The sequence below is a fragment of the Thermobia domestica genome, chromosome 13, assembly GCF_964235325.1.
Source record: "Thermobia domestica chromosome 13, izTheDome1.hap1.1, whole genome shotgun sequence".
Classification (NCBI taxonomy): domain Eukaryota; kingdom Metazoa; phylum Arthropoda; class Insecta; order Zygentoma; family Lepismatidae; genus Thermobia; species Thermobia domestica.
Genome location: NC_137466.1, coordinates 103,820,886 through 103,833,073, shown reverse-complemented (window position 1 = coordinate 103,833,073; position 12,188 = coordinate 103,820,886). Strand labels below are relative to the sequence as shown.

Genomic DNA, 12,188 nt, shown 5'->3' with positions numbered 1-12,188 from the left:
TAACTTTGAAATTTCGACACAGTTTAGTTTTCATCTCCAGATAATAGTTAACTTTGGTCGATTATCTTTTAACTTCTTTCTAAACTTTTACAATTCATCATTGCTCTGAAAGATATACAGAAATTCGCAATCACTCAACAGAATCCTCTACAAAATAGGATAATGATAAGATTTTTCTTACAAGAAATCTCCCGAAAAATACTTCCGTATCGAATAGGCCTTGGATACACTAGTATTAAGAAAATATTTTAGAAAAACCTAACACTACATACCTATCAAGGAGGATATACGAGAGTATATGCAATATATCCATCAAATTTTTTTATAGTTCAGCACATATTTACTTACTGAGAGATGTAATGGAGGTATAAGGATGGATATAAGCTATTGTTTTGAAAACGGCCGAAAGTATATCTACCAAAAATTCTAGCAGTACATAACTGATGGGAATTATAGACAAGAAATAATAAATACTAGCAAACACATTTATAAATCAATCACTATACCATCACACGATACGTTCTCACTTTTGCCACTTTGAAATACACTGAGAGAATAATGTTTCTGCGCATAAAGTACAATCTCCGAAGTAAGTTCCGCCTCTCTCCAAAGAAAATACCTTTACGCCGTTTTTAGAAGTGTTACAGCTGAACGTACGTCACCGCAAATACCAATACGTACTTGTCTTTTTCTATTTGCATGTGTTAAAAATGAATGTTGAAAAAAAAAATAGTTCCAAAATTTCCTTCAGGTTCCCACAATACAGTAGGTAATATTTTGCCATTGTAGCAATGTAACTAAGTACGGTAGGTTTTGATAAGCTATTCGATTTTTTTTACAAACATTAATTTATCTACGCAGGAAAACCATAGCCTAAGGAAGAATCAGAGATTATAAGTATTTGAAAAAGTCTTAAAAATAAATTAAAATTTAATTTTGTTCTGCGTTCACTCATGAATCTCTGGGGAGGGGTTCTAAACCTCCCATTTCCTTTGGTACGACCTCGGAAAGCCGTAACTTTGTTCCATTAGTGTATTTTCATTACAAGAATTTGAGATAAAAAGAAATGTAGATAACTAATTAAAAGAATGCGTTAACTACCACTGTGTTCTATTTTAAATTACAGTTCATTCTTTGATTCTGTTTATAGCGCCACACTACTGGAAAATAGTCAACAACAGCAGTGAACGCAAAAGTTCATTTTTTGATTCTGTTTAAAGGGACACATTACTGGAAATTAGTCAACAACAGCTGTCAACGCAAAAGTTCATTCTTTGATTCTGTTTAAAGCGCCACGTTGCGGGAAATAAGTGAACAATAGCTCTCAATGCTGCTCGTGTAAATCTTGATTTGAACGTCAGGAGACCTCAGTTCCTCCCCTCAGCTGCCCGCATTTCCCTTCTATCTAGACACAAAGCAATGTATGCTCGCTGCTGTGTTGTGAACGTGGTGTGATGATGGAATGCATATATGCAAGGGGCAAAGCAAGCGAAGAGTAGAAATAAAACAAAATAATAATAATATTCTACATATTATTAAATATCTTAAGGAGCAACAAACAGCGCACGTTATTTGATGGTTCACGTGCTCTTGCGAACTGCACAAGGCGACACCACTGATTATATATATATATATATATATATATATATATATATATATATATATATATATATATATAGGTAAGAACCTCGAATATGAGACCCTAAAAGTTAAGATGCTATATACTGGTTAATTATAGCATAAAGAAACACTGTTGTTACTTAATAAATTCTGTGGAATGTCTAATATCGAAATAAATAACTACCGTCCTATATCAATTTTACCTACCTTTGCAAAGATATTTGAACAAATCCTATACCGACGGATAATTGACCACATCCAACCCGTAATCTCACCATATCAACATGGCTTTATCACACACAAATCAACAACAATAAACCATGCACTTATCACAGACTTTATAGCAAATTCGTTAGATGTAGGATGTCAGGTTGATGTAATATATATAGATTTTGAAAAGGCATTTGACAGAGTCAATCACAAGGTACTATTACATAAGCTAGGCGAATATAATTTCTCTTCTCCCTTGATTAAGTTCTTTTCATCATATTTAAATAATCGAAAACAAACTATCTACAAAGAATATAAATAATCTGATTATATTGCATATTCTGGAATTCCCCAGGGCTCTAATCTAGGTCCGTTATTGTTCCTTTTATTTATTAACGATCTCCCTGATCATATATTATTAAGTAACAAATTGCTTTTTGCTGATGACCTCAAAATATACGGTAGGATAAAGACCATGACTGTCTCGATTTACAACGTGACATGGAAAATATTGCTAATTGGTGTTCTCTTAAACAAACTTAATGTAAACATAAACAAATGTAACATTTTATCGTTTACCAGAAACAAAAGTCAAATAGAGTTTGATTATTCAATGAATCAGATCTTATTAAATAGACTAAATTCAGTCAAAGATCTTGGAGTTATATTTGATACGAAATTGACATTTAATAACCATATAGAGAACATAGTTAACGAATCTCTCAAGATGTTAGGGTTCATAATTAGAATTGGAAAGGAATTTAAAAATAGTACTACACTAACAAAAATGTATTATGCCTATGTCCGATCAAAACTGGAATATGCTGCTGTGATTTGGAACCCATCACAACAGCAATACAGATACCAACTGGAAAAGGTCCAATCTAAATGTATCAAATACTTGACGTACAAGACAACTGGAATCTATCCATATTATGAAAATTATCTAACATTAATAGATAACTTCTGTATCCCTACACTTGAACAAAGGCGAAATGTGACAGATATGATTTTTCTCCATAAAATAGTACAAAATGAATTTAATTGTACGGATCTCATATCAACATTAAATTTTCATGTCCCGACACTTAAAACTCGTGCTAATAACCCTGGTCTGTTTTATTGCAAAAAAGCAAGGACCAACGTATTATTGAAATCACCAATTTGGAGAATGTGTTCTACTTATAACAAAAATGTATCAAACATAAAGAAATTGACATCTGCAATATGGACTCTACACCAACACTATAATTGGGCTTATGCCTGTTGTGTTGATGGCAAATAAATAATTAATTTACGATATAAACTATTGCAATACATAAAAGTATAACAATAAAAAAATTATATTGAAAGATGTGACCAAAGTTGCTACACTATCATTTTTATGAGGGGTAACTAATAAGAGACCCCGGCTTTTTGTGTACTCTTAAAAGAGTTCTTTTATTAATTCACCAATCAACACTGTCTTTAAGCCAAATCCTGTGATGGCACAAAAATATACAAAACGTTACACTTTCAATCTAACTCACTTTTTTCAATTTTGGAATATACGCACTGTAAAAGTTTACACTTTTTGTGCGCATAAACTACAACGATTTTTGATAACTTCTTTTAATGTTCAAATATGTACCAAATGAGAATATATGTGTCTGAAATGACAGTACAATGCCAACGAAATCACTGGCTCTATGTACAGGACTAAGTTTGAGAGACTACTTTGTGAATACAGAAATGTCGATACAAATGAGTTCCTAATATAAGACCCAATATTACTATACATGTCACATTATGAGACCGGTCTCACATACTGAACCCGTTAAGAGTCTCATAATAAGACATTCGACCGATAAACAAATGACTAACGCCATCTCAAATATAAGTGGAAGAAAATCGGTAACTCATTACATGTTGCAATATCCATATTCACTGGTATAAAGGATGCAATGACGGGAAAGATGGGAACTTATATTTGGGATGCTGAGACGGTATGGAAAAACAATTTCTCACTGTGTGTCGCTGTTTATGCTCACATTCCTGTACAAGACTTCTCATACTCATGTATAGCAAAGTTTGAAGCTAGAAAACTGAAAATACTGTTAGTAAGATGTGTTATATTAAAGGAGAAGTATCCTTAAACGATAAGTCAGAGTGATTTTGTGTATGCCAATATGGATGTTGTTCTTTCGCACTGTTGCAGCAAAATACATTAACTCAACACAACATGCTCTTGAACTAAATGTAAAACAGTTGGAATTTCAAAATTCAATTTAAAAAAGATCGTTTGATATTCTAACAAAATTTCAAACTGAAAATCTCTAAATGTCACCTTAATGTTTCTTTTTAACGTATACAGAATATTCTCAAATAAATGAAACTGCACAAGAACTGAAATTAGAGTCAGGAGAATTTTTTGTAGTATTAAGTGCTATTAGCGTGTCTGAATTTAGTGCGTGTTGTTAACAACTCCATTCTTAATAGGGTTTAACGAATTTTTAGTAATGATTCAGAATCCTTAGTCACTTGGGAGCTACTTGTTGCAACTTTGTTTCCTTAAGTTCAGCGTTCTTTTTCAGCACCAAAGCTATGTTAAACGTGAATTCTACAGTTTTACATGGAATCCAAACTACCACAATAAATTCAAATGGTGTCTCGCTGGAAACCGAATCCGGAGCCCGTGCGTCAAGGATATACGCGTCAACTAACAGCCAAGTAGGGAGAGCGTAGAGATACTTGAACTAAAAGTTGCCAAACTATGACCTAGAAAGCCAGATGAGAAACGTATGATGACAACACATCGCCCAACTAAAGACAGTCCATGCCGCTAGGAAATTTAATAGTTTTACGGAACTAGCTGTAAGATTACACAATGCAAACGATTACAGTAAATGGCAGTTAAGTTCTGGGATTTACAGTTTGCTGTTTAACTAGGAACTTAGACCAGCTGAAAATGAAAATGAAATGAAATCTTTGAGTTTTACGTTCCACGGTTATGCCGGTTAGGCTAAAGGAGACGGTGATGATGAGTAATGAATGAAATGGTGGAATGAAGAAAGTGGGAGGAAACGGGAGAACCCCGAGAAAACCCCCACACACGGTGTTTGTCCACCACAAGGTTCACTTGGCAGGGGCTGGGATCGAACCCGGGACCCCAAGCACCAGAGGTGAACGCTCTACCACGGAGCCGCCGCGGCCCCCCACCAGCTGAAAATGTACCTGAATTTCTGAAGAGACAATATCTAATATTTGTTTCCTGTACAGTAGCCACATTATGATTTTCGTACTTTGAGATCTAAGACAAAAAGTTTTTATTGCTACTTGAGGAATCATGTTTTCTTCCATTGTTTTTATAGCAAAATCAAGGTAAATTAGATAATATTTAAGTTTCTAAGGCTTGCAAAGCATGGCTGCCAGCAGTGGGGAACAAGATGAGAGCAATTCCGCCTGAAATTTCCAAAGGTGTTTATTTCTTGGAATTACATTTAAAAATTTATATTAAATACTATAGGATTACTGAATAGTTTATTTACTGTAGTTAATAAGGATACGTGTATAAATAATTATTGTTTTATATCGGTCTTTTGCCACCCTTTGGAAAAAAAATTCTGCGGGCCTCCCTGCTTGCAAATTTTGGAACATTTGATTTAATCTCTTTACTTCTTATTAGGCAATTATTTATTACAATTAATTATATTTATCAGACAATTAATATATTACATGTGTATTAATTTGTGCTTCACTTGTAGTTTTGGCTTCAGATGCCACTACAGTATATGGTAGTTTAAAAAATGAAACGATTTGGAAACAAAACAATGATTTAACTTTATCTAACATTAGGCTGTCTAGCAACATTGTGGTTAATAATGCCTGACGTCTGTGCACAATCCAACCGGAAATCTCTAATCAGTCACTATTATGATTAATAATTCTGATTATCACGAAAATAATACACTAGTATTTGATTAAGTATTTTTTAAAAAAAAGAACTATCTGGTGTTACATACTTTGGTTAGTGAGACTGGCCTTTAAGTTGAGTGAGGCCTAATAAAGTTAACTGTATAAAGTTACCAGACTGGTATTATTTTCGTATTAAATAAACACCACTTATGCATGCATCGTAACAGATAGTTCTTTTTTCTCGTTGTAAAAGGTAATTGTTTGCTGTCGCTTGTAACAATTGAGTGGTTTTGTCGAGAGAATCTCTTGTTGGTAATGTTAAGAGAGTAAGGGATAAACATGTTTTATAGCAATGCTGTTTAGAATGAAAGGACCAATTTTCCAGTAACTCGAGTTTAACAGATTATCAATTTATCACACAGGAAAATTAAGTGATTTGGTTAAAATAACACAATTGTGTTTGATTCACTTAAGTGCTTTTGGTTTAACGTGTCACATACTATTTGTTCAAAAGCTTAGTAGCAATGATGAAATGTTTGGTAATCTGCAATAGCATTGTATCTGTTAAAATCTACATTAGCTATGCAGTGAGCTTTCCTCTTAGATACTCGTATGTGCAGGGGTAAAAGTAGCTCTGAAAAGGCAAGGGGAGGCATGACATCACGTCGTCTCCCATGCCTATTTTTGTCCATAGTAATTTTTTTTAGCAAGTGGAGGACGCATAGATATTTTTTTTAGAAATGGGGTAACGGCGTTCCCCCTCACTTTTACCCCTGCGTATGTTGGTAATTGCTTTTCGTAGTTTCCTTGAATTTGATGTGACTACCAGTACTTTTCACATTATATACGTATATAGGATTATTTAAGAATATTTGAAAACTAAAGCGTATTTACTTTGATCTGAAACGACATACAAAAGCAATTGGTCGCTAAGAAGAAAGGAAGGTTGAAATTTTTATAACCTGTGTGTGTACTTTACAACAAAGTCGCTAGAGATACTAACTGCAGTGTAAACAGTTAACAATGCTAATGCAGACCGTGAAAAGAGCATACGTATGTGTTGCGCGATGGAATTTGCATGAGTAGTGCGTGTCAAGTGCAGAGCTATTTTTGTACATTTTTCTTTAAAACCAGACATTGCATAGGAACTGCATTTTACGCTAAGTGCAAAAGTTGAAAGCCACTCCTGTTTGTGCTTCATGAAACACACTCGTCTGCCAGAAATATCGAGAGAGATGCTGCATGTAGATCCGTGTTGAATTAGAAAAGAGCACAATGACCAATTTTGCTTTTTAGTGTCATTTCAGTAAAAAATAAATACATTTTAGTTTTGTACCATGCTCTTTAAATAACCCTGTATATATTCGTATACCTATCAATTTAATGAAATCAAGCCAGATGTCTGAGTTGGCAACGGTCACACGGCGACCGCAGCACCAGGCTCTTATTGGTTGTGAGTTAGAGTAAATTCCGTTCTGCGTGAGTAGCAGTAGAACGGCAGTATAAACTGAGCAGATGGTGGTGGATGACCTCTCTGATTTCCAAAGAAGGCAAAATGTTAGGGCTCGGTTATGAGGTGAGAGTGTGATGAAAGTGACAAGTGAGTTGGATGTGTCGTGAGGGGCGGTATTCAAGGTGAAAACAATCTATAGAGCTCGGCAAAACCACGTCAGTGAAGAGGAACAGTGGTCGTAAGAAAACCCTCTGTGACAGGTTTCGTAAAACATTAAAGCAGATTGTCACTTAGAACCGTCGTGCGACTGCGGTGCTCGTGGCAAAAGAACTCAAAGAGCACCTCTCACATCATGTGTTGACAATCAGTATCGGCCACGAGTTACATGGCATGGGCATACTGGGTTAGGTTCATGGCCGAAACTACTAATAAAGAGACCATAACGCTTCCATTGCGCCATGCTGCCGTGGATATGCAACATGGAGAATTGATGACTAGATGCGCGTGATGTGGTGGGATGAGTTATCATTCACCTTATTTCAAACTACGGCCGTACCTGATGGATGTCTGAAGAAGCATATGATATGCAGTATCTCCGGTAAACGTGAAACACTGCAGGGGGTCTGTGATACTGTGAAGCACAGTAACCTGCTTTCAGTGGTTAACGTGCTGACGATCACCGGCTGCACACCTTCCTGGATTATGTCACTATTTTAGGGGACCATATGCATCTTATGGTTCAGATTTTGTTTCAGGGTAATCACTGTATACCGGTATTTCAGGATGGTGATATGCCCATTCACATAGCTGGAGCTGTTGCGGCATGGTTTGGGGAACATTGGGATGAAGTTCAACACCTCGCCTAGCCTGCTTAATCTCCGGAGTTAAATATAATTAAATACTTGCAGTTCTTTTGGGAGATTTCCGCCTCCAGTCTCTCTGACGGATCATAGTGACGCAGTGCATGCTGAAAAGTGTTATATTTCAATTGCTTTCATTTATTATCTCCGTGCACTTAATTTATTATGCACTTAATTTAACTTTGCATCAGCCCGTTTCTGAGAGTGTAAGGTAGTCCAAGTACATAGTAAGCACTTTTTTCAAGTGTTTCCATTATATATATAACGGATAAGAATAATTTTTATGTGCTTCATTAAGAATTCCATATGAACATTCAGATAATTGCACTAAATACGTCCGTCTCAAGTTTTCTCGATGTCTACTGACGTTACGGTACCGTCATATCTAAAATTTAATTTTTCCCTTTTATTACTGAATCATAAGATCACTTTCAGAAAGGTTCATAGAGTATGCTGAAACAAACGGAAATGGAATGTCGACGCATACTTCGTTGCTGTTCTAAAAGTTTAATATTTTAGTTTAATTTTTGTTTGAATTTGGTTTAACATAATTTTTTGCACAGATACTTGGCAATTTGGGATCACGATAAACGTTCTTAACGTCACCTATTTTTTATGAAATGTACCGTGTTTTCTCTGAAACTTACTTTTATTACTTTGAGATTGAAATCAATCAGAGGCAAGGGGTGAATTCATTTAATTTTGACAACACATTAAACGAAAATTTTCCCATTAAAAAGGTATTCTACTTTTTTGAAATACTGCGTGTTTTTTTCCTTTTAGAATTTCCAATTGAGCCTTATTTCTTTGGGCTCAAGCCAATCAGGGATGAAAGATGAGTTCACAGTATCTTGTAGAATACTTTTGACAAGAACAACTTTCTCTTGTTTTCTTTTTACAAATCAAGTTTAATGAAACAAGGCGTGTGCTTTATTTGAGTCTTCCTGATAATGGATAAAGGCTATTTATTATTATTAAGTCAGAGGAAATTCATCCCCTGGCCCGTGACCTATTTCAACCTATTAATATACCAATGCAGTTGAAATAAGTCAGTAGGGAGGGGATGAATTTTCTCCAACTTAAAATAATAGTAGCAATAGCCTTCGTTCATTTTTACTCTGCACGACATGACTCATTACATCAACGATGTTCAATTACAATATACATTGAACACAGCATTATTATACTCCAAACAAAAAATTAAATATTGGAAGTCTTAAACTTATCATATTTTTCATCTTTTGGCTTCTCTCTGGTATATGGTTTACGTTTGTGCTTTTGATTCACAAGGTCCTGGGTTCGATGCCCGATGGAAGAGAATGGAACGCACTATAGCAGAGATTCTAAACCTTTTCCACTGACATATCAGTAACACCATCAGTGGCGTATTTACGATTTTGTTTCCGGGGGGGGCGCTTTGCCTGAAAATGTGAAAATTCTGCAAGATATTTCATATAGTTTACTATAGTAAGTGAGATTTCGGGGGGATTAAGCCCGGAATCCCCCCAAATACGCCACTGAACACTATACTTAATATAGAGAACATTACTATGTCAGTAGTCAAAGTTACACTTTAAAAGCATGGCTTTTTTTTGTTTCAGGGTAAAAAATTACATTCTTATTGACTTTTTTATAACTAAATTCTAATTCCTTTAACTGCAAATATATATTAAAAAATCAATCATTCATTGAACCTATTCAATGGATTGTTTACTAAAGTATACGTTTAAAAAAAGTACAATAATGTTAAGTGAACTTAACATATTTATGATTATGGTACTTTGAGTTCTGAAACAAACTTAAGTTAGTATAAGCATCGAATGTAAAAACGAAATATGTCTTACAAGCTTCACATACTTTCTTCAATATGAAGGTTGTTTTACTTTAGCTGAACAAAGTTTCTCAGTCGCTGGTCTCAGTTGATTTAACGTTGATCTTAAATCACATTCAACATTCAACTTTTGTTTCATCAGATGAAAGAGGATGTCGGGGAATTTCCATAGAATGGGTCTTGAACTCGGCTGTACTTCACATTTTCTTGCTTCAAGAGAATATTTTCCCAAACGTCGTGCGTACCACAAATTGAGAAACCACACACTGAAGTATTCACCTTACATTAAAACGTAGGTCTTGTCCTATATAGCCTCTTTGTTGACCAAGAACATAAATACAAATGAATCAATTATGTGTTCTATCTTGTAATTTAATGTAAGATATCTCTCTTCTTTAGCTATAATCCGATACAAATTAGTCAAAGGCATTATATCTGTAGGCATAGTAGTGGAAAAACAGAACGGCGTTAGTAACAACATTAAAAGTTGATTAATGATGGCGATCGTATAATACTAGTTTGTGCAAAATCTTGTCATTGCTATGAATATCGAAGAAATTAAATTAGAATATATATATATATATATATATATATATATATATATATATATATATATATATATATAAAACAATTTTGATTGATGTACTGTATGGGTGTGAAAGTAGAGAATTTATCCAATCTTGTAGCTGATAGAATAAAATATATTTAAAAAAAAGAACATTCGGATGCATGGTAAAGCTTACAGAAACCAGAACTTTACAGTAGGTATACGTTAGTTTGTTACACATTTTGGTAGAAATAAAACGAGGGTTTTAGTACGAGCAAGAGATGTCTTTAAGATATATACGAGATATATAGAATCTTAGTTGTGACCTTCCTTGAAAAATGGATCTTAGATGGCTGTACACAAGAATCTTGACTATATTGCTACCAGACAAGATCCACAGATGAGCTTTTGTATCTACTGCAATGAGATTGCAGAGTTCTAGGAATAACAATATGGTGATAAGTCTTTTGTTTTAAGAGCTTAGCGTCAGTTGGACATCTTCCTCGACCATCACGGTGCTACACACTCTACTCTAGCCTGCGAAATACGTTTTTTCTAATCTTTGCTACAGAATTAACGAATTATGAGGTGTAACCAAATAAGTTGCTTCACTAAGTGCAGTTGTACAGTGCGAACACTTCATTAGCTTGTTTTGAATGAACGATTTTCCATTTTTTTTAAAAAATTCAAACAAATCTTTCATCTATGCAGTGGCGATGAAGAAATTGATATGAAGGATATATGTAAGTGCTTAACTCGTTTATTCAAAACTTTTACGATCAGTTTTAGCTTTAAAATTAGAAGGGAAAAATATCTAAGTTGTTTCTCTTCATTGAATCACCTATTTGTTTATTTGAGTACGATTGTTCCCTTTTGGCTAAAATAGACGATGAGAAATAGACACAGATAATGAATTGAGCTATGGAAAGACAATGCCTAACATCTATGCCCTGAACGGGTTCCGAACCATAAAAACTCAGATCATGAGAAAACCAGCCTTAGATCGATAGACGTCCATCATACCACCAGTTTACAGAAGCACGCATATATATTTACATCATGATATAGTCCTCTATATAAGGGGCCTGGGGGAAGACAATAGTAATTGCCACTTCCGGTGAAATTGAGTGATTAGGTAGAATTGATAGGGATCAAATCACAGAACAGCATGTAAATATTTTTTATTTAGTAAATGTGTCTGCAGATGGCAGGGAAACTAGTTTGGTATGACATTGCATTGAATTGCATGAGGTTACCATTGTCTTCCCTCGACCCACTCATATATACACAGTATGTCTATATTCCATTTTTTAATAGTTATATCTTAGTGTTTATTTTGCAATAGTAGCAATATACTTACCATCATAATAGCAAACATCACCTGAGCAACATTAAAGGCATGCCTCCAATTATGGTACGGTATATCTCTATAATTTCTTTTTACTGTTATCAGAAATCGATACAGCATCTGAAACGAAAATTAATACATTCTTTTTAAAAATAAAATACATTCAAGTTTAAAATATACTAATAGAATTCGGAATTAATTTTAGTACGATATTTATTTAAGAACATTAATGCCGTAAATAGATTAGACCCTCCGAATATATATCTAAGGAGGTTATTTTCACATAGAACTTAGCAATTACTCAATCACAACTTTGAAAGCTCATGGGTTTAGTTGTTTGACTTCTGTTCTGGTTTAAAGAATATCGGATAACGTCCTTTGCAACATTTACTTCGTAAGTCCATAATGATCCGGTAATTTGCTAC

At 34.5% G+C, this 12,188-nt stretch overlaps 1 protein-coding gene across 1 annotated transcript in view; it reads right to left on the bottom strand.

Annotated features, from left to right (window-relative positions):
- The window catches only part of LOC145668405 (dual 3',5'-cyclic-AMP and -GMP phosphodiesterase 11A-like), a 713,632-nt gene that overhangs the window by 88,718 nt on the left and 612,726 nt on the right, over window positions 1-12,188 (bottom strand). Inside the window, exon 14 of the mRNA XM_081736207.1 lies at window positions 11,776-11,883. Coding sequence (XP_081592333.1) covers window positions 11,776-11,883 — 108 coding nt within the window. The remainder of the gene's footprint in view (window positions 1-11,775; window positions 11,884-12,188) is intronic.